A 21,559-nucleotide genomic window follows, 5' to 3' on the forward strand; every position below is an offset into this window, starting at 1 on the left:
AAACCATACTAATAAAAAGAAAAAATTTCAAAAATTGATGAATAGCATAACAACCAAAAATTATAAAAATTTTCACAAACACTACTAAAATATTTCCAAATAGCAGACACATGAAATAGTACCCAGTAATTATCCTAGTAAGAAAAAAACAATCCATACCTGGGAACCTTTGATTTCCAGTCATCCTGGAATTTCTGTGGATTAGTGGGAGAGGGGGATGCGATGGCAGGAATGGGGAACTTTCTTATCCCTCTCTCTCTCTCACACACACATTTAATTCACTCATGTGCACAGATGCTTTCACACAAACACAGGTTCTCACTCTCCACACATGCTCACACACACAGATGCTCTCGCTTGTTCATACACCCACACACACACACAAATGCTTTCACACACACATTCATATACACATGTGCTCTTCAAAACGCATACCTGCTTCTTCTACCTCACTCACACACTGTCAGGCTGTCGCAGATGAGCTCAGCAGTCAGCTGTAGCCTCATATTTTATTCTGCAGCTGCTAAACCTAGTCTCTTTTTTGGACACTGGCAGGTCCTTTCCTATTTCTCTGCTTGGGAGGTCCTTCATTGTTTTTCTGCCACCATCTAGTTGAGCTCCACTGGAGGCCCGCGGGTCCATTTGTTGTTTTTTGGCTGCCCGCAGGTTAGGCTCTGCTAGCGACACAAGGCCTTTGCTTGTTCTTTGGCTGCTGGAGGGTTAGATTCCACCAGCGGCTGCTGGGCTATTTCTTTTCTTTGCTACTGGTCAGGTTGGGCTCTGCCAGTGGCCTGCTTATTCTTCGGCCACCAGCAAGTTGAGTTTCGCCGGCAGCCACGGAATCTCTTCTTATCTTTGCTGCCAGGCAGGTTGGGATCTGCTGGCGACCCGCGGGGCCTTTGCTTATTTTTCAGCCATCGACAGGTTGAGTTCTGCAGGTGGCTGCTGAGCCTGTTCTTTTCTTCACTACTGGGCAGACTGGGTTCCACTGGCAGCCCAAGGGTCATTTGTTGTTTTGGCAGCAGGATGAGGTGGTCGCTAGAGGAGGTTCACCCTGCCTCATTATAGAACCACCCCTGTCTAAGGAAGCACTGAAAAGTCAGCCAGCGGAGCTGCCAGGACATCTCTATGTTCCCTTCGTACCTTTGGATGTATCCTATCCAGTCCTATCAATTTATCTATTTTACGTTTAGTTAGCTCCTGAGGAACACACTGTTCTGAAAATTGATTGAGGTTTACCTCACTTCCAATCTATTGTGTTTGCTTTATGTGGTCCTGCTCCAGGTCCTTCTACAGTGAACATTCATAGTTTGACTTGACTGAGCCACTGGAAATTGTGTATACAGCTACATCTTTTGGGGACTTGCACTTTTTACACATCTAAGAGAATAGATTTCTCACGTGTCTGGAAATGTTTCCAGATAGAGAATAGTACTTGGACAAATATAGATGATAATACATCACTTTTATTTCTTTTCAAAAACTGTTTTGGCACTTGTTTTTGTTCTAGTGGGTGTCTTTTCATGACAGGAGATTATTCACATTTTCCTTGTTTATCCACAGAGGTCATCCAAGATTTTTGTGCAAGCTAATCAACCCCATACCCACTGTCTAGGCCAGTGGAATATACCAACATGGCTAATATCAGACAGCAATTCTGAATGTATTTCACTGCTTTAAGTAGGATCAATAAGGCTTTTATCCACCTTTTCAGATCCAAACCCAAATTTCCACATGAGCTTTGTTGTCATTAATGTTTTTAGTTTTAGTGTATAATTTATTTGTGTATATTAATTTGTAATCAGCCTAGTACAGCCAAGTTGATATAGGCAGAATAGAAGTATTTTAAATAAAGGGGCCACATGGTACGATGTGAGTGCTAAAACATGTTTTTGGTTGCTCAAAAGACCTCCTTCTCCCCAGTTTAAAATAATTGATTATTTTTGTGACACACCCTCCCTGCTCATTTCACCTGTTTTGTCAGTGATTTCCTTTCAGTTTTTTTTTACATTGGTGAGGAAGGACAAGAATCCACTGCAGAAGTAGAATTTTGACAGCTTTTGGAAAACTGTCTTTTCAAAACACTGTATCTGATAAACAAGGTCCCTTGAGGCTTGAAATAGCCAATAGTCTTGGAATGTATTCTTCTGCTGTCAGTCGCAAGTAGCGATACCTAACTGTATAACTTTGTACTCAAGATCAAGATACTTCCAGCTTATAGGCAAGCATCAGGACTCTCATATGAAGGTCAAAAAATTGTAAATTTTCAAGATTACTCAGCGGTGATTTCAGCAAAGAAGAGGGATTTGCCCCTGACTGTACACAGCTGGTAAAGAAGAAACTATGTATCATATTTCAATACCCTCCATAACTCAGTAGTTCATGAAGAGAAACTGCTGTCATTTGATAGTCAATACTGCCATTCTCTTTTTGCAAACTCCGGATTCCTCGTGAAATAATGATGGCAGTGCATTTGAAACAAATTTGAGACACTGGACTACTGCTTACTGCAAGTTTAACTTGTTGCCATTATAATTTTATGCTGACCAACTGTCTCCATTTACCATAGGCTCATGGAGAGTAAATCTGCATTTTTCTAAGCAGTCAGCTCTGGATTTGTGACTTCCCTATTTATGCTCATTGCTATAATTTTTGTGTGGAAGGCTGAGCTGCCACGATGACATTTTTGTTCTGTTAGTTTCATATGAGCATTTGCTGAAAAGAATCTTTGCTTGGCATCAGCTGACAATTAGTTAGGACTGTTATTTTTCAGTATCTACTCAGACTTGCCAACTTATTGTGGATTTGTTTTCCTCTTTTTTTCTTCAGTCGAATGAGGAAATTACAAGTCTTTTAGACAGAGGATTTTTTCTTTTTCCTTGATACTTAGAATGACTAAAATGGGTCTGGTGCCTTTTTTCTTTTTCTATAGATTAACCTCAGTCTTTTTTTTTTTTCAGCAGTCTGCGAATTGGGTCATGGTTTAGGGTCTGTGCTAGACCTAAATTTGTTGCTATATTTGCATATTTATATTTTATTACAAGATGATAATTTTAATTACTTTATGGCCAATATGAGGGTTATCTCTTGTTTTGATTCCACATGGGGAGGGGAGGCCCCACTAGTGCATGGATAGATAACACTGCTGCTGTTGGTGGCAGAGTTTTGGGATAGAATGGACATGGATGGAGTTATATGGGTTTGTGGGGATGGGTGGGAATCAAATGATGGAAGCCTATTTAGGAATATGACTTGGCATTGGGGGAATAAATGGGTTCTACTTCAGCAAAAAACTGTTAGTCTTTATCATGTTCTTATATCCTACCTTCATATTTTTAGGAAAAAAGCTGGAGGTTTAGGATGGGAGGCCTCCAAGATATTTCTCTTATTATAATCAACTAAATCATTTGCATTATGTGTACTGCAATGAAATGTGCCACATGGAATGTTTTAAGAATCGGCTTAGTGATGAAAATATTTAAAATTCTCCCGTATTTAAGTTGACATGGTGTAATGTTTGGCTGACTTTAGGATGATCCTGCGACTGGCCACACTCACCCTGGACACTGAGGAGCAGCTTTGCAGCTTTTATGCTACCCCAGCATGCCTATCAGGCTCTTTGCAACCTCCATGCTGCCATCACAATGCTGCTGCAAACTCCCTTAGGCATACGTGCATTCATGACTTATCTAGGCTCCATGGCGGGAACCCAGTCTCGGCGCCTCCTGACATCACCCTGCTGGGCTTTTTAAGCTGCCTTAATCCAAATTCAAGGTAGCTCACAGAAATACATGCATAACAAAATAAGACAGACATATAAATACATACATTCATAAAATTATCATACACATTAAAACCTAAAGTTCAGAGGATTACCAGTTCTAAAAACAACAATATTAAAACTTAAAAGCCTCAGAAAAATAAAGGCCTTTGTTTCCTGAATGCTTTTGGACAAGGTTCCTTTCTTAAGGCTTCCAGAAGCTGATTCCACAGGTTGCTATAGTAACAAACATTCTTGCCTTGGTTCACTCAGCTGAGTGAGCTTAAGGTTTGGTACATCTAAAAAACCATTTTGCCTGCAGATCCAAAGGCTCTACTAGGATGGTAAATTTTCAGTAGTGAGCTGATACAAAGAAGAGTGTCGTTGTTCAGAACTTTATGAACCATAACAACCTTAAATTGGATCTTCCAGGCAGTCAGTGCAGTGAATATAGACTGGTGATATATGGTCGAAGTGTGAGGTCCTGGTAAGGATTCTAGCTTCTGAATTCATTACTACCTGAAGCTTTAATGGTAAAGGGGTGAATTTTAAAAGGTACGTGCGCCCGATGTGTGTGTGGTTCCTAGTGCACGCACATGGACGTGCGGATTTTATAACATGTGTGCGTCACCGCACGCATATTATAACATTTGATATCTGCGTGTGCATGTGCGGTCGGCCTGCGACTCGCGTGCACGGGGGGGGGCATTTTTTTTTTTTTTTTAACTTTACACATGACGATGCAAATTTGTTTTTCCCAGTTCCCTCCCAGTCCGCTCCAATTAAGGAGTGGACTGGGAAGGAACTTCCCTAACCTTAATCCTTCCTACTTTTTCCCCTCTCCTCTCCTCTCCTCCCCCTAACCCCTACCTATCTACCCTATTTTTTTTGTTTGTTAACTTACCTGCTGTTTGTTACCTTCGGAGCAAAAGTAAATTACGCGCATCAGCTGGCTGCCGGTGCACCTTCCCCGGGACAGGGCCTAATGGTGCTGTCGCGGCCCACCCCAAGACCCCGCTCCACAGCCCGGCACTTCGGCACATACTGGGGTTACGTGCATGGCCAGGTCCCTTCGAAAATGCACACAGTGTATGCAGGGCCCGGCCATGGGCGTTAGCCCCGGTATTTGCGCATGTGCATTTTAAAATCGGGCCGATAGTGAGGAGGCCAAAATAGATAGAATTGGAATAGTCAAGGCCAGAGATAAAAAAGCTTGAAGAATTGTCCTGAAATCTTATGCACTGACATAAGGTTTAACTATTCTCAAAATCCACAGTTTGAAGAAAGCAGAGTTGCTTATCTGTAACAGGTGTTCCCCTAGGACAGCAGGATGTTAGTCCTCACAAGTGGGTGACATCATTGGATGCAGCCCGGCAGGGTCCCTCTTCAGTCTTGTAATATAAAATCATGAAAAAAAAAAAAACCAAACTAGGAGAAAACCCAACTTGCATGAAGCGCCCCATGATAGAGTACACCGAGACGGGTGCACCATCCACCTCCTGGTGGTAAGCCCCAATAGAACTAAGATGCACCCTGATTGAGTTGTTTTTTAGGCTAGACTCCGAGACGTGTAGCAGGTAGTCTAGCAGCTTAGGAGTGGAGCAAGAGAACGGGTCTAAACTGTGACTCTCACACAAAGTGGAGAACTCTTCTACTTTAGGCCGTAAGACTTCCTAGTAGACGGCCTCTTGGACTCCATCAAGACTCAGGACACCGCATTCAAGAGGTCCAAGGTCTATAAGATCAGCCTTTCAATATCCACACTGTGAGGGATAAGGCTCGGGGGTTGGGATGACGTAGCCTGCCCTGATCCTGATCAGCTCCATCAGGGTGAGATCTTGCAGTAGTAGGAACTAGATCTGCTGTGGCCAATATGAAGCAACGAGGATCATGGTCTCCTGGTCCTGCTGGAGTTTCAGGAGGGTCTTCGACACTAGTGGAAGTGGAGGATACGCAGGAGGCCCCTGCCCCAATGGTGTGCAAAGGCATCTGATGCTGGCTCGCCGTTCTCCATAATCAGGGAGCAGAACCGAGCTACCTTCTTGTTGCAGGGGGAGGCAAACAGATCCACGTCCGGGGTTCCCTAAAGACGGAAGATCCAACCCGCAACCTCCTGCTTCAGAGACCATTCATGGGGGTGGAATGAGCGATTCATGCTGTCCGCCACTACGTTCTCCATCCTTGGAAGATAAATGGCAAGGAGCAGGATGCCTTGGGACAGAGCCCACGACCTGATCTGGACCACCTCCTGGCATAGGAGGAAGATCTCGTGCCTCTGTTTGTTGAGGTGCCACATTGCTACCTTGTTGTCGGTCTGGATGAGGACCACCTTGTTGGCTAGGTGATTCTGAAATGTCCCAAGTGCATATCAGATTGCCCAGAGCTCCAGAAAGTTTATATGATGTTGCGTTCCTTGAGCAGACCACTGACCTTGGGTGCGGAGACCCCTTACATGGGCACCCCACCCGAGGTGGGAGGCATCCATGGTGAGCACAACTTAAGCAGAGGAGGTCTGGAAGGATACCACTGTCTCCAAGTTGGATAGGGACTTCCACCATGATGAGGAGACCAGGAGTGGTTGAGTAACCCGGACGAACACTCAAAGGTCCTGGGTGGCCTGGTGCTACTGGGATCGGAGCCATGTGCATGTGCAAACGAGCAAAGGGAGTGACATGGACATCATCGCCATGTGTCCCAACAGCCACAGCATACGGTGTGCTGAGACTTGGTGACTCCGAGAGATTGTTCCCGCCAAGGCCACTATGGTGAGCATGGCCTCGGGGTAAAAACGCCCGAGCCTGTACTGTGTCGAACCTGGCCACAATGAAGTCCAACTGCGATGACAGGACCAGTTGAGACTTCAGGTAGTTGACCAGAAAACCCAAGGCCTTCACTACCCAAATGATGGAGTGCAAAGACCACAGCGCTCCCTCCTGGGTGGCACTCTTGATGAGCCAGTCATCCAGGTAGGGAATAACCTGTGCCCGCAGCCTTCACAAGTAAGCACTCACCACCACTAGACACCTGGTGAAAATGTGGGGTGCAGACGCCAGACCGAATACCAACACGCAGGTACTTCCTGTGGGTGTGGGAAATTTCGATGTGGGCATAGGCGTCCTTTAGATCGAGGGAGCGCACCCAGTCCCCTTTCCGCAGGAGAAGTATTAGGGAGCCGAGAGACATGATTTCGAACTTTTCCTGTTTTAGGAATTTGTTCAAGGTCCGCAAGTCCAGAATATGATATAGGTCCCTGTTCTCTTTGGAATTAGGAAATATCTGGAGTAGAAGCCGCTCCCTCTTTGCCCTGGGGAGACGGGTTCGACTGTCCTGGCCATTACAAGGGCGGAGAACTCCTTCAAAACTATTTCCTGATCCGCCGAGGGGCACGGGGGAGAATCTGGTGGGACATCCTGGAAATTTAACCTGTACCCCCCAAAGAACGATGGAAAGGACCCACTAATTTCAGGTGATGGACAGCCAACAGTCCGCAAAGAACCGTAGCTGACCTCCAATCGGAGGGGCCGCCATCAAGGGTATTGGCTTATACTCCCTCGCAGCCAGTCAAAACCCCAATATGGCAGGGCTTTTCTGGGGTACCAGCTGAGGCCTAGAACTGTTGAGGGTGAGCTATAGGACTGGCCTGTTGAGACCTCACTCTGGCCGCCAGAGGATAGTCCTTCCTCGGATGGTAAAAAGGGTGCCTTGGCCCTTGCCATGAGGGCTTCTTGCCCGAGGAGTGTTGGTCCAAGGTGCTGGCCAAGAGATGCTGGAATGTCTCATGATGATCCTTCAGCTGCGCTACTGCCTCCTTAATCTGGTCTCTGAAGAGATTCTCTCCGGTGCAGGGCAGATCTGCAAGCCATTCCTGAACCTCTGAACAAGGTCAGAGGCATGGAGCCAAGCCATACAGCAGGCACCAATGCTGGTTGCCACCACTCTCGCCGCTGTCTCAAAGACATCATAGGCAGCGCTGACCTCATGCTTGTTGTACTCCAAACCCTGCTGAACCACTTTCAGAAAGTCTTCCAGCAGCTGCTGAACAAGAGCTCAACCAGATCCTGGACTTGTTTGAGATTCCTGGAATATTGGTTCATATACAGCTGACAGCAGGCAATATGAGGCGCCAGCATGGAGTCCTGGAAGACTTTCTTCCCTAGGGCATCCAGGGCCCTGTGTTCTCGGCCCAGGGGAGCCGAGGCATGTGTTCGAGAACACTTTGCTTTTTTGTGGGTAGACTCCACCACTACAGACTAGTGTGGGAGCTGGTGACTCTCAAACCCCTTTGGTGGGCTGAACCAGATATACCGCATCGGTCTTCCTGTTCACCGGGGGTACTGAGATGGGTGTTCCCAGAGCCGGACAAACAAGTCTTTAAAAATATCATGAACTGACATTTGCATCCACAAACTGGGGAGTCTCCACTATTTTGTGCCAGGAGACCTCCTCCGTTAGGAGCTGGAACGGGACAGACACTGCCATGACCTGTACAAATCATGCAAATGTCAGGTCCTCGGAAGGGGATCGACGCCTCCCCTCTGGAGGAGACTAATCAGAGGGCAGGTCCTTTGAGTCCTCGGATGCGTTATCCCCCCCATGGGTTGTACGGGGCGTCCTCCTCACTCAAGTCATCTGGGGGCACCGGTTGAGGAGCCCGGACCATGCCCTTGGCCCCAGGCACTGGGAAGCCCTGGGGGCTTCGAGGGACCCGGTAGGGGCTCAGGTAACACTGACTGCGGGGTTGGCTGCAAAAGCAGAACCATCGGTCCCGACGGCCCACCCTCGTCCGAGGAATCGGCAATGGGAATGGACTCTGTAGAGGACAGTATCAGTACTCCCTGGGCCATCAAGGTTGCCCGGGGCACCGGCATCAGCTGCGTCGCCAGCACACCGAGGAGCAAGTCCAAGTGCTTCAGCAATGGTGACAGCCCTGGAGCATAAAACCTGAGGGCAGAGACAGCCTAGTGGAGCCTTTGGGAGGAAAGCAGGAGTTTCCATACGCCTGGACCTGTTACCTGTGAAGTGGGTGAACTTATGGAAAAACTATTTGGACTTGAGCGTATATCTTTCTTGAAAAGAGAACTATTCAGTCTTGTGTTTACCTTAAAGTGCACTGTTATACTGAAGTGAAGGCTGGACACCATTTTGTATTGAACATCACTTTTCACATTGTAAATAAAAGTCACTATTGCACAGCCAGAAGCTTCCCGGTGTTTTCTTCTGGCTGTGGACTGGCAACTGCCCGCTCAGCTACACCACATATGGTGTTAGAAGTAGGATCACTTGACTAAAGCGGAAAGCACAGCCAAAGACCTACTGTGGCAGCAACAGAGCAAAGAAGAAAAGAAAAACACTTCAAAGTTGTTTTTTTTCTTCTGGGGCTCTCCCAGCTCTGATCCAGTGTCAGTGTGGGCCAAGGGGGCTTAACCCCGCCCAGTTTAGTGAGGGTTCAAGTAGTGAATTAAGAGCCAGAGAGGCCAGCAGGGTTTTTGTTTTCTGGCTCTTCTATCCCCAGAGAAGTACAAGATGGAGCAGGTGATCCAAGCCCTGCTTGCTGGCCAGCAGCAGCTACAGGATGCTATGCAGGCGTTGCACACACAAGTGGTACAAACCACTGTGACCTGCCCCACTCCGGTAGCACAGACACTCCAGAGGGGTTTATGACAAACTTTGAGTGCACTGCAAGATTAGCAGGCTGGCCCAGAAGACCAGTGGGCCCTCTACTTAGGAAACTTACTTACAGGGCCTTGTCAAGAAGCTTATCAAAGAGCCAACCCAGAGGGAATGACCCCGTACTTGGAGGTCAAGGTAGCAGATTTCAAGAGGGATCTTTTTGGGTTGGAGAGAATCCTTGGGACCTGTTCCACCACCTTAAAAAGGTGGCCTGGAAATGGCTACTTCCAGAAGAGGAAACCGGGGAGGTGGTGAAAACAATTTTGCTGGAGCAGTTCCAGGACAATCTCGGTCCACCTATGCGGCAGTGGGTTTGCAGGCATCCGGACCTGATCTTGGAAAAGGCCCTGGAAGTAGCAGAGGCGTAACACCAGGCCCAGACTATGCCTTCACCATTATCCTGCTGAGGAAAAGCCCTCAACATGGAAAAGGAACAATGGAACTGGAAGAATCCAGAACAGGCCCAACTGGATCAGGCACCACATCAGCTACCTGCAGCGGACTTGACATGCCTCCATTGTGGTGAGCGAGGACAATTTGTGAGAGACTGTTCCCATGGGGAGCCAGAAGTTATGGCACTAAGCTGGTAACTGACTATGGTTGCAATTTAGTAAATGTCCCCAGCCAGAGGGCTCTTAAATACATGATACCAGTGGAGCTGAATGGCATTCTCACCCAAGCATTACTGGACACTGGTAGTGTAAGAATGCTGGTGTGAAGCGACTTGCTGGGGAGGCCCTGAATCAAGGGAGGGAAAATAAATAGTGACAGTGACATGTGTTCACCGGGACCATCAACAGTGTCCCACTACCTGCATATACCTAAAGACACTGACCAGTCAAGGAATGATGGAGGTCGGAGAATTGCACAGCTTGTCCTATCCCTTGATCATTGGGCAGGATTGCCCAAATTTCAAAGACATTTTGGGTCCATATGCAATGAAGCCATCGAGACACGACCCTGGGGCATCGGTGATTTGGGATCCTATTTCATTTGAGGACCTAGACCTCTTCTGGAAGGGTGCAAAGCCTCATAAGCTCCACTGGCAATGCTGTCAGGACAGCTAAACTATGGCATGGGATAAGGTCAGTTCACAGAATCGGAAAGCTGAGGTGGTTACCAATGTGCCACTCCCTCAGAGGAAAGCAGAACCACGCACACAGCTACAGTAAAAGAAGCACCAGAGAAGGCCGGTAAAGCCCGTGAGGAGGCAAGCAACTCTGAATTGCTCCAGTCTGGACAAAAACATCTGGAGGAGAGGTCCATTGATTGCTATTGATTGGGTTGGATGATTGGGTTGATTGGGTTGACTTGGGGAATAGCCATTGCTATTGCTGGCAGCGGTAGCATGGGATCTACTTAGTGTTTGGGTATTTGCCAGATACTTGAAGCCTGGATTGGTCACTGTTGGAAACAGGTTACTGGGCTTGATGGACCCTTGGTCTGACCCAGTATGGCAATTTCATATGTTGTTATGAGCTAAGGCCTCAGAAAGGACAATAATCCAAGAGGGGTGTCCCTTGGACAGAGGAACGCTCAGTGAAGCTGAGGGGGAGGGTTTGTGAGTGAGTGTGTAGACAATTCCCTCAATCTTTATTTTATTTATTTATTTAAAAATGTTTCTGCAACATCGTTAAGTTAAATACCATCACAACGGTTTACAGAAGGGCACGATAAAGAGAAATATGGGTGGTATAAATTACAAATTACTCGTGTGCCATCATAGTACGGTAACAATTTAAAATAATAAACTAGGTGTGCAAATTAAACCTGATTGTTAGGATCAGATCAGGCTCAGGTAACCCGTCTGGTCCTCCTTAAGCTGGGGCGCTCTGAGATATTATGGGAGGAGGGAGGAACCCAGCCCTGGAGCATAAAACCTGAGGGCAGAGTTAGCCTAGTGGAACCTCTGGGAGGAGAGCAGGAGTTTCCCTACGCCTGGACCTATTAACCTGTGAGGTGGGTGAACTTATGTAAGGACTATTTGGACTTGAGTGTATATCTTTCTTGAACTGAGAACTACTTTAAAGTGCACTGGTATACTGAAGTGAAGGCTGGATGCCATTTTGTGTTGAATGTCACTTTTCACACTGTAAATAAAAGTTACTATTGCACAGCCAGAAGCTTCCTGATGTCTTCTTCTGGCTGTGAACCGGCCACTGGCCACTTGGCCACACCACACATGGATTTCCTTATTTATCATCAGACCTAATCCTGCTCTCATTGTCAGTCTTCTTATCATTCTGCTTCACTTTACAGCACCATTGTAATGCAATCTATGATTTATTTCTAATTCTGGCAATATCATCCTTTGCATTAGCCTGCTCATTTTTCTTTCACCTGAAGGAAGGAGCATAGCACTTCATTCCATGAAGTTAGCAAGTAGCTAATTCAAAACAAATCGAAGAAAATTATTTTTCACTCGGTGCATAGTTAAGCTCTGGAATTCATTGCCAGAGGATGTGGTTACAGCAGTTAGCGTAACTGGGTTTAAAAAAGGTTTGGATAAGTTCCTAGAGGAAAAATCCATAAACTACTATTAATTAAGAAGCAATAGTAGCTCATGATTTATTTAATGTTTGGGAACTTGCCAGGTACTTGTGACTTGGATTGGCCACTGTTGGAAATAGGACCCTTGGTCTGACCCACTATGGCATATCTTATGTTTTTACTTATTTAGATTTTTATATTCCGCTTATAGGCACTTCAAAGTGTATATATTTGGTTCAAAAAAAGGTATCACCCAAGCTGACCCAGTGACATTGCTGTGCACTGAAATGCAGAAGGATCTGGGTTCAATTCCTGACTCAGGTCATCTGCTCCCCAGATTGGCAGGACTGGGGATGCTACGGAGGAAGCATTCACAGCTCCCAGGTGGGGGACGTAGTCTGTCATCATGCAATAGTGACAGTAGCCTGATTTAGGATCCATCATTGCAGGGTTCCAGAAGAAACCCTGGTGCATGGCCCCTGCTGAAGACTGTTGCTGCAATGATTAGACAAAGTTTGGAAAGGAAATAAAACAGGGAGAAAAATCCCCAGGTAAGTACAAATGCAAGTTTAACGGTGCCAGATCTCTGCTCTTTTTCTGATTGAGCTAGAAGCCCCAAGGGGAAGAAGAGGAAACTGACAAAAAAAAAAAAAAGGTATCACCTACAACATTTCTGTTGACCTTTATACTTCTATGCGCTGAATATAATAAAGCAACAAGGAACGCTAACAGTGTAAACATAGCATCAAGAGAGAAAAAGATGACTATAAAGAGTAGATTTCCCTGTATAGTACCCCCCCCAAGCAGCCGAAAGCGCATCTCTTATGAAAGGAGGAGTTACATGTTGCAATCTCCCATTACAAACTCCAAAGCAGAGACATTTTTGGGAAACAATTTCCTTGATCAAGAAGTGTCTCTCCCTCCTTAGGAGGAAGAGGTAGCAATTCTGTAGTCAAATAATGAAAATGAATATGAACAAGCTACTAACGTTTGTTAATGTAAATACCAAAATCAATTTACCTAGGCAGTACAGAATAAGGAGATATGAATGTAAATATTTCTCTTAAAGGATAATCAATCTGGATGCTTACTAAAGACTGAATACATATATTATTTTGCATGTAATTGAGTCAGTTAAATATCTTCACTTCTATTTTAAACATAAAAGTTATTGACAAGCTTTTTCTTATATCTTCTTTGCCAGTACTACTGCTTACTTCATTACTGTGCACTGTAGAAAATTTCCTGTGTAATCAACTTTCTCTTTGGGCCCACTCCTAGATTGTCATAGTTCAATAGATGAAACTGGATGTAGAATTTATTGTCGTTGACCTCTGAAGAGCTGAACAAGCCTTGTTTACTTGTAATATGGTGATTTGCAGATAACCAGAAGCTAACAAGGGTTTCATTTTTACCGCAACAATAATTGTTTTTCAGAAGAAATCAGGTAAGCAGCAGTTAAATCTCAGTACTATAAGTGCACATTATTTAGATGTTAACTCACCTGCCTTTTATGATCATTTACGTCTAATTCAGATGTCTCCAATGCACCTTCCAATCTAATTATTTTTTGTTCCAGTTCTCCTCTGTGTTCCCGAATAGTCATGTCCAGTTGTGTCACCTTTGAAGGACAGCAAGAAGAGAAAGTTCCTTTCTTATCTGTGATACCAATGTAGAGAATATCTTTGCTGCCCCCCTTAGGCCTTACCAACTCGAGAAATATAACAGTATACCCGTTTCAGTAGTCCTCACATTTGTTTCTTCTCAGTAATCAGTATAATTGGTGTTTGGGGGGTTTAATATATTATTCTGTCTTAGAAATTTTACGGCTTACGCCGACACCAGTAATGTAAGTCCTTAATACATTACAGCAAAGACAGCTTGCAGATACATAATGTCCTTAGAGTACTCAGTGCCATCGGAGAGGTTCACTACCATTTTAGGTACCACGTAGAAATCACCGTAGGTATATCCATGTATACAAACACTATTTCATGCAGGGCAGGTATACTATGAGTCTCAATTAGGGATCTAACATCTAAAAAGGTAAGCTCTGAGGAATTACTCTGGGGGCTTGGAGTGTTCTTGAAGACAGCAATGCCCCATACTAGCTTTCGAGGAGCTGTATCCTATTTTATCCACTATATATAGCTACTCTACCTAGCCTAAAATGGATAGGAGGGGAAAGAAATTTGGAACATTTTGGAGGATATGTATGATAGTACAGCAATGCTAGATGTGAACAAAACAAAGAAAAAAGCTTTTTGGAGAAGCATAAAGAGAGAAAGAGAGAAAAGTTAATTAAACTAAGACAATACCCTAACCTTGATGCCACTTTATCAGAGCCTAGAGAAGATAATTAAAAATGAGGCACCTCTATGAACTGTGAAATATTTCAAACGAGACCATATTTTTCCTTTTACATTTCTTAATTTGTTCTATAATTCCTCTGAAAACCTGTAAGCAGTAAAGTTTGAATTCTTAAAAAATTCACATTTATTCATGCCACACAACTCTACAGAGGATAAGGTAGATTGTGACTCGCTAATATGCCTGCTCTCATAAATTCAGGATTGTGGAGCAGCTTTTTATAGAACTGGGAAAATGATTTAGTAGCACTGGTGTGCATTGCCTCTTGCCTGTGTACTACTTCTGAAGTACTGCACAATACACAGAGGACACATTTCTTCTACAGAGCAGAGTATTATATAATTTTAACTCCCCCCATATCATTTAGTTGAAATAGGACTGATAACAAAACACTTGGAAGAGCAAGTTACTAAACTGGGCAAACTTGATGGGAAAGCAAAATTGCTTACCTTGTAATAGGTGTTATCCCAAGACAGCAGGATGTAGTCCTCACATATGGGTGACATCATCAGATGGAGCCCTGATATGGAAAACTTCTGTCAATGTTTCTAGAAACGTTTGACTGGAACAGTGAAGCCACTGAGCATGCCCAGCATGCCATGATATTCTCAGCCACAGGGGTCTCCCTTCAGTCTCGTTTGTAGCAGTAAGCGGGAGCAAAAAAATAAAATAATAAAACGCATCGGACCCAACTCCACTGGGTGGCGGGTGGGTTTCGTGAGGACTACATCCTGCTGTCCTGGGATAACACCTATTACAAGGTAAGCAATTTTGCTTTATCCCAGGACAAGCAGGATGATAGTCCTCACATATGGGTGATTAGCGAGCTACAGGCTGAGTCATTCTTGTATCGGACCAACAGCATACAACTTGTGCAACAAGCACAACAACTTGTGTACTGTTGGAAAAAATGAGGCAGCCTGAAATCAAAGTAGGATGGATGTAGAAGGAGTTGGTATTATATTGGAAATAAGTTCTTTAAGACAAATTGTCCAAAAGCTGAATCTTGTCGTCCTTCCTTGTCCAAACAGTAATGTGCTGCAAAGGTGTGAAGTGAACTCCAAGTTGCAGCTTTACAGATATCGGCAATAGGCACAGAACGGTAGTCTGCTACTGATGTTGACATAGCCCTTACTGAGTGCGCTTTTACTCACCCCTGGAGAGGAATGCCTGCTTTTTTTATAGCAGAATTCGATACAGTCTGCTAGCCAGTTGGAAAGAGTTTGTTTTCCCACTGCAACTCCTGGTTTATTTTTGTCAAAAGAAACAAAGAATTGGGTGGATTTTCTATGGACTGCCGTGCGGTTCAGGTAAAAAGCTAGTGCACGTTTACAATCTAAGGTGTATAAAACGCTCTCTCTCTGGTGAGAGTGTGGCCTTGGAAAGAAAGTAGGCAAGACTATGGATTGATTGAGGTGAAAATCCGTTACCACTTTTGGTAGGAATTTGGGGTGAGTGCGAAGGACTACCCGGTTATGTAAGAACCTTGTAAAGGGTGAGTATGTGACAAGAGCTTGCAACTCACTGACCCTCCTAGCAGATGTAATGGCTACTAGAAAAAATACTTTCCATGTAAGAAATTTATCATCGCAGGAGTGCAGAGGCTCAAACGGGGATTGCATGAGTCTCGTTAGCACTAAATTAAGATTCCATTCAGTAACCAGTGGTCTAATGGGATGTTTAAGGTGGAGTAAGCCTCTCATAAACCGACTCACTAGGGGTTGCACTGTTATTGGCGCAACCCCTATTCCCTTGTGGTATGCCACTATGGCACTTAGGTGTACCCTTACAGAGGATGTCTGTAGACCAGAATCCGAAAGGTGGCACAGGTAATCCAATAAAGGAGTGGGGCAAGAGAAAGGGTCAAAACCTTTTTGTGTGCACCACTTGGTAAATCTTGTCCACTTAAAGTGGTAAGATTTGTGTGTGGAAGGCTTTCGTGAAGCTACGAGAACTTTAGAGACTTGAGTTGAAAGATTAAGAGGTTGCAGAATTAAGCTTTCAACATCCAAGCTGTCAGGGCAAGAGTTGGCAGGTTGCGATGATGCAACTTGCCCTGATTCTGATTTATGAGAGTGGGCGTTGTGCCCAGGCGAATTGGTTCTCTGATCGAGAGGTCGAGGAGTATGGGAAACCATACTTGTCAAGGCCAGTACGGGGCTATGAGGATCATTGATCCTCTGTCCTGTTGTAGCTTCACGAGAGTTTTGGATATGAGCGGAATCGGAGGATACGCATATAGAAGTCCTGTGTTCTAGGGGCGAGCAAAGGCGTCCCTGGGGAACATTTGTCGACGGCTGTGGAAGGAGCAGAATCTTCCCACTTTGTGATTCAGTTTGGATGCAAAGAGGTCTCTGGTTGGGCAACCCCAGCGTTGAAAGAATTTGCTCACAACACCGGGATCCAGAGACCATTTGTGGGGATGGAAATGCTGACTGAGATCATCTGCTAGGACGTTTTGTATGCCTGCCAGATAAGTTGCTCGGAGATGCATAGAGTGTTGGAGAGCCCAGGCCCAAATCTGCACTGCTTCTTGACAGTGTAGATAAGAGCCCGTGCCTCCCTGTTTATGTACCACATTGCTACTGTGTTGTCCATTTGTATCAGCACAGTCTTGTTGGAGAGGCAGTCTTTGAAGGCATACAGGGCATAACACATTGCTCGAAGTTCCAAGAAGTTTATCTGACACTTCATTTCGAGCGTAGTCCACGTCCCTTGTGTTTGAAGGTTGTTGACGTGTGCTCCCCATCCCAAATTGAAGGCATCTGTCGTTAAGATGACTTGTGGAATTAATTGCTGGAAAGGGAGGCCTGCTTTTAAGGCAGCTTGATTTGTCCACCAATGGAGCGAAAGGCGTAATTGGTGGGTGATTTGAACTGTGTATGACAGTGGTTGGAAAGCTTGGAACCACTGAGATTTCAAAGTCCATTGAGCTCTTCTCATGGCTAACTTCGCCATAGGGGTAACATGCACTGTATAGGCCATGTGTCCTAGTAGTATTAGAAGTTGATGGACAGAGGCGAACTGGCAGTGGATTATTGAGTTCGCCAAGCGTGCTAGATTGTTGGCACGGTCGTTTGGAAGAAAAGCTTTCGCCACTGTGGTGTCGAGGTCTACTCCGATGAAAATGAGGAGCTGAGATGGCTCGATGTGGGATTTTTGATAGTTGATTAGAAATCCCAGGTACTGCAACAGTCTTATTGTGCTTTTTAAGGCAGACAGAGCTCCCTGCCTGGATGGACTTCTGATTAACCAGTTGTCTAGGTAGGGAAAAACATGAATGCTGTTTTTTCTTAGATGTGCAGCAGCTACGGCTAGACATTTTGTGACTACTCGAGGCGTAGAGGCGAGTCCTAATGGCAGGACTCGATATTGGTAATGATGTTTCCTCACGACAAATCTAAGGTACTTGCGATGTTGTCTGGAAATTGGTATGTGTGCTTAAGCGGCTTGAAGATCTAGAGAACAGAGCCAATCTTCCCGTTGAAGCAATGGAAGGATGGTTCCCAGGGATACCATCCGAAAATTTTCTTTTTGAAGAAATTTGTTGAGATTGTGGAGGTCTAAGATAGGGCGGAGGCCGCCTGTTTTCTCTGGAATTAGGAAATAGCGGGAATAGAACCCTTTGCCTTGCTGAGACCAGGGAACTGGTTCGATAGCCCCGGTGGTCAGCAGAGTTGAGAGCTCTACTTGAAGTTGAGATGTAATGACAGTTCTTGTCCAAAATGTGTTGGGTGGCGACTGCGGGGGTATTGTTTTGAATTTGAGACGGTATCCCCGATTCAGTATGGCTAATACCCATTGATCTTTGGTAATGATACTCCATTGGTGTTTGAAATGATGGAGTCAACCTCCTACTGGTAAGTGGGGCATAGGATTGGTGGAGAGGCTTCTGTTCTCTTGATGTATTTCAAAAGCCAGCTGCTGAACCAGTTTGTGGAGATGGGTGGGTTTTTGTTTGCTTTGGTTGGCATGTATGTCCTCTTTGCGGTGGACGGTAAGAACGTGCTGAAGTAGCAGATGGATAGTACTTTCTAGGTCTTAGAAAGGCCTTCTGGTATCTCTTCTATTAGGTTTTCGAATGGAGGAAGGCTGATCAGATGGTAACTTGGAGAGTTGACGGAGTGTCTCATGATGGTCTTTGAGTTGTGACACAGCATCCTGAATTTTTGCTCCAAAGAGATTGTCTCAAGTACATGGGAGATCTGCCAGTCTCTCTTGGACTTCTAATCTGAGGTCCAAAGCCTTGAGCCAAGCCTACCTATGTGCATTGATTCCAGCTGCTGATAGACGGGCGGATGTCTCAAATGAGTCATAAGCTGCCCGTACCTCGTGTTTGCCAGATTCCAGGCCTTTGGCAATAAGAGTATTTAGTGCCTGTTGTTGTTGTTGAGGAAGGTTATCAGCAACATCCTGAACTTGTCTCCACAAGTTTCTTTGATATTGCGTCATGTAAAGCTGGTATGCTGCAATTCTAGATACCAGCATGGATCCTTGAAAAACCTTTTTTCCTAGGCCATCTAAAAACTTCTGTTCTTTTCCTGGTGGGGTAGAAGAGTGTGGTTTTTGTTTTCTGGCTTTTTTCTGAGCTGATTCGACAACCACTGAGTGGTCTGGCAATTGCGGTTTTTGGAAACCTGGGGTATGTTGTACCAGGTATGTTGCGTCTGTTTTTCTGTTTACAGCCGGTAGAGAGCAAGGATGTTCCCATAATCGATGCTGTAGCTCTAGAAGCACTTCATGAATGGGTATTGCCATCACCTCCTGTGGTGCATCCACAAACTGCAACACTTCAAGAGTCTTGTATCTTCTTCGGTAAGCAATTCAAAAGGAATTGTATCTGCCATTTCCTTTATGAAATTTGCAAATAACAAATCCTCAGGAGGGGACTTCCTCCTCTCTTCTGGTGGGGAAGGCTTTGACTGTAAATCATGTGTATTAGTGTCAGTGTCTACATCCTCCCAAGGACTGTATTGAGGTTGATAATGTTCCTCAGAAGGACTTGGTTTGTGCTTTTGTTGGTGATGTTTTGTCTTAGAAGCAGACTTCGATGGTTGAGTTGGAATCTGCTTTGGTATTAGAGGACTATAAATGTGACTCGAAGGTGGCTGAAAACAAGAATCAATCACAATAATAAAGATTCAGCTGTAAAAAGAAGAACTCAATGTGAAGTGGTATCTAGCAACCGTCATATATTGCCACAGTGAACTATATGGCTTATATTGTCAAGCCTGTGGAACACTGGGCTTGTCTAATCATAGGTTGCAAAGAAGATAGAATAAACTCCTAATCCACAAGTTAATCCACATCTCAAATTCAGCATCGTGTATAATCAAAATCAGCTTTCTTTTCTGGATATTCAAATTACGAAGAATCATTTGGGCATTAGTACAACTTTATTCAGAAAGCCCACTGATCGGAACAATTACCTCCGTTTTGAGAGCCATCATCCCAGAAAATTTAAAGAAGGATTACCGGTGGGCCAATTTTTTCGGCTCCACAGGCTTTGTTCGGATACCAGTGAGTTTCATGTGCAAGCTGATCAATTGCACAACAGATTCTTAGAAAGAGGTTACCCTGCTCGCGTCATTCGCAGAGCACACAAGAGGGCAACATTTTCAGATAGGACACAACTTTAAAAAACAAACAACGCAATGAAACTCCAGGTTTAATTTGTGTTCTTCAATACACAGAGCTTACATCACACATCAAACAAGCCATTATGAAAAACTGGCATGTACTCAGTCCACATTCATTTTTTCGAGATCCTCCCATGTTCGCATATACTCGTGGCTTGAACATCAAGCAAAGGGTAGTTAGAGCAGTTCCGCAAGTTCGCTCTGACTCACAACATGCTGGACAAACTGTATGTGGCAAATGTTCTTTTTGCGCTTCAGCAATTGTAGGCACCCGGTGGAAAGATCCTCAAACAGGCATTCAAATTACAAACAAACATGCAGTTAATTGCAACACCGATTTTGTTATTTACGCGTTACAATGTCCGTGTGACAAAATCTATGTAGGACACACATGGCGCAAAATTTGCACCAGACTCACCAAGCATCGAAGCAGAATCAACAATAGAGATATCAAAGCTCCCTTGGTACAACACAGTATTTCACATGGACATTCATTCGATGATTACAAATGGACCATCCTTGAACACATTCCCCTGCATTGGAGAGGAGGGGATAGATCGTCGCAGTTGAATTTCAAAGAAAATCGTTGGATCTTTCGTTTACGTTCCACTGAACCACTAGGGCTCAATGAAAAAGTTGAATGGTTCACTCTTATATGGATCAGACTACCCCCGACAATCATTCTTCAAAATGGCCACCATCATGATATCATTGCCCTTTTATGGATTTCAATCAGTGCAAGAATACCCCCTGAAACGTCATTTTCCATATATGGTCACCACCATATTTGGGGTGACAGACGTCATTTCCTGCCGGCTCCGTTTTCAGTCGGAGGATTTTCCTTTAAATCCGGTGTCTTTGCCCGCATTCCTCCTGTCAGTTAGCGGCATAAATCGCTGTGAGGCTGCACTTTCATCCATCAGGTAACCATCTTTTGTGCCTGCACTTTTTGGATAAGTAATAAGAAGGTTTGGCATTTATTATGACTCTTGTTGCACTGTTTCAGCGATCTAATACAAGCGGTTACCAGCTCATAGACTGACCGCATTCAACCTTTCAGTAAGCTTTACACTTCCAGTCTGGAGTTATTTGTTGGTTTATTAGCCACCAAGGCATTTTTTAAGAACTCTTCTTTATTTCCACACAGACTTATCAAGTCAGTTTGTCACTACCTGGAGTTCCCTGAGGAAGGAGTCATACACTCCGAAACACTGCTGTGTCGGAGCATGCACTTCAGGACTGAATATACTATCCTGTCATTGGTGGAATAAGATAAGTGCAAGCATTAGTAGAATTTTCGCAGTGCCTGCACCTGTCATACAGCCTTGTTTAGGAGTTTATTCTATCATCTTTGCAACCTATGATTAGACAAGCCCAGTGTTCCACGGGCTTGACAATATAAGCCATATTGTTCACTGTGGCAATATATGACGGTTGCTAGATACCACTTCACATTGAGTTCTTCTTTTTACAGCTGAATCTTTATTATTGTGATTGGTATTAGAGGAGGCAGCAAAGGCATCGTTGGGGAATTGAACGGTCTCGATGGCCAGCGTCGCCTGATGGACCGGGTCGCGAGGGCATCGAAGGATCAGCGAGAGGCATTGAAGGTAATGTCGGTGCCTGGAAG

The 21,559-nt window shown here is 44.7% G+C and overlaps 1 protein-coding gene across 7 annotated transcripts in view; it reads right to left on the bottom strand.

The window, feature by feature from the left end:
* The window catches only part of CCDC18 (coiled-coil domain containing 18), a 259,561-nt gene that overhangs the window by 48,949 nt on the left and 189,053 nt on the right, over window positions 1–21,559 (bottom strand). For all 7 annotated transcript variants that reach the window (XM_029618296.1, XM_029618291.1, XM_029618292.1 and 4 more), the window contains one exon: window positions 13,425–13,541. In XM_029618296.1, the coding sequence (XP_029474156.1) occupies window positions 13,425–13,541 (117 nt within the window). The remainder of the gene's footprint in view (window positions 1–13,424; window positions 13,542–21,559) is intronic.

Source organism: Rhinatrema bivittatum, chromosome 10, assembly GCF_901001135.1.
Source record: "Rhinatrema bivittatum chromosome 10, aRhiBiv1.1, whole genome shotgun sequence".
Taxonomy (NCBI): Eukaryota; Metazoa; Chordata; class Amphibia; order Gymnophiona; family Rhinatrematidae; genus Rhinatrema; species Rhinatrema bivittatum.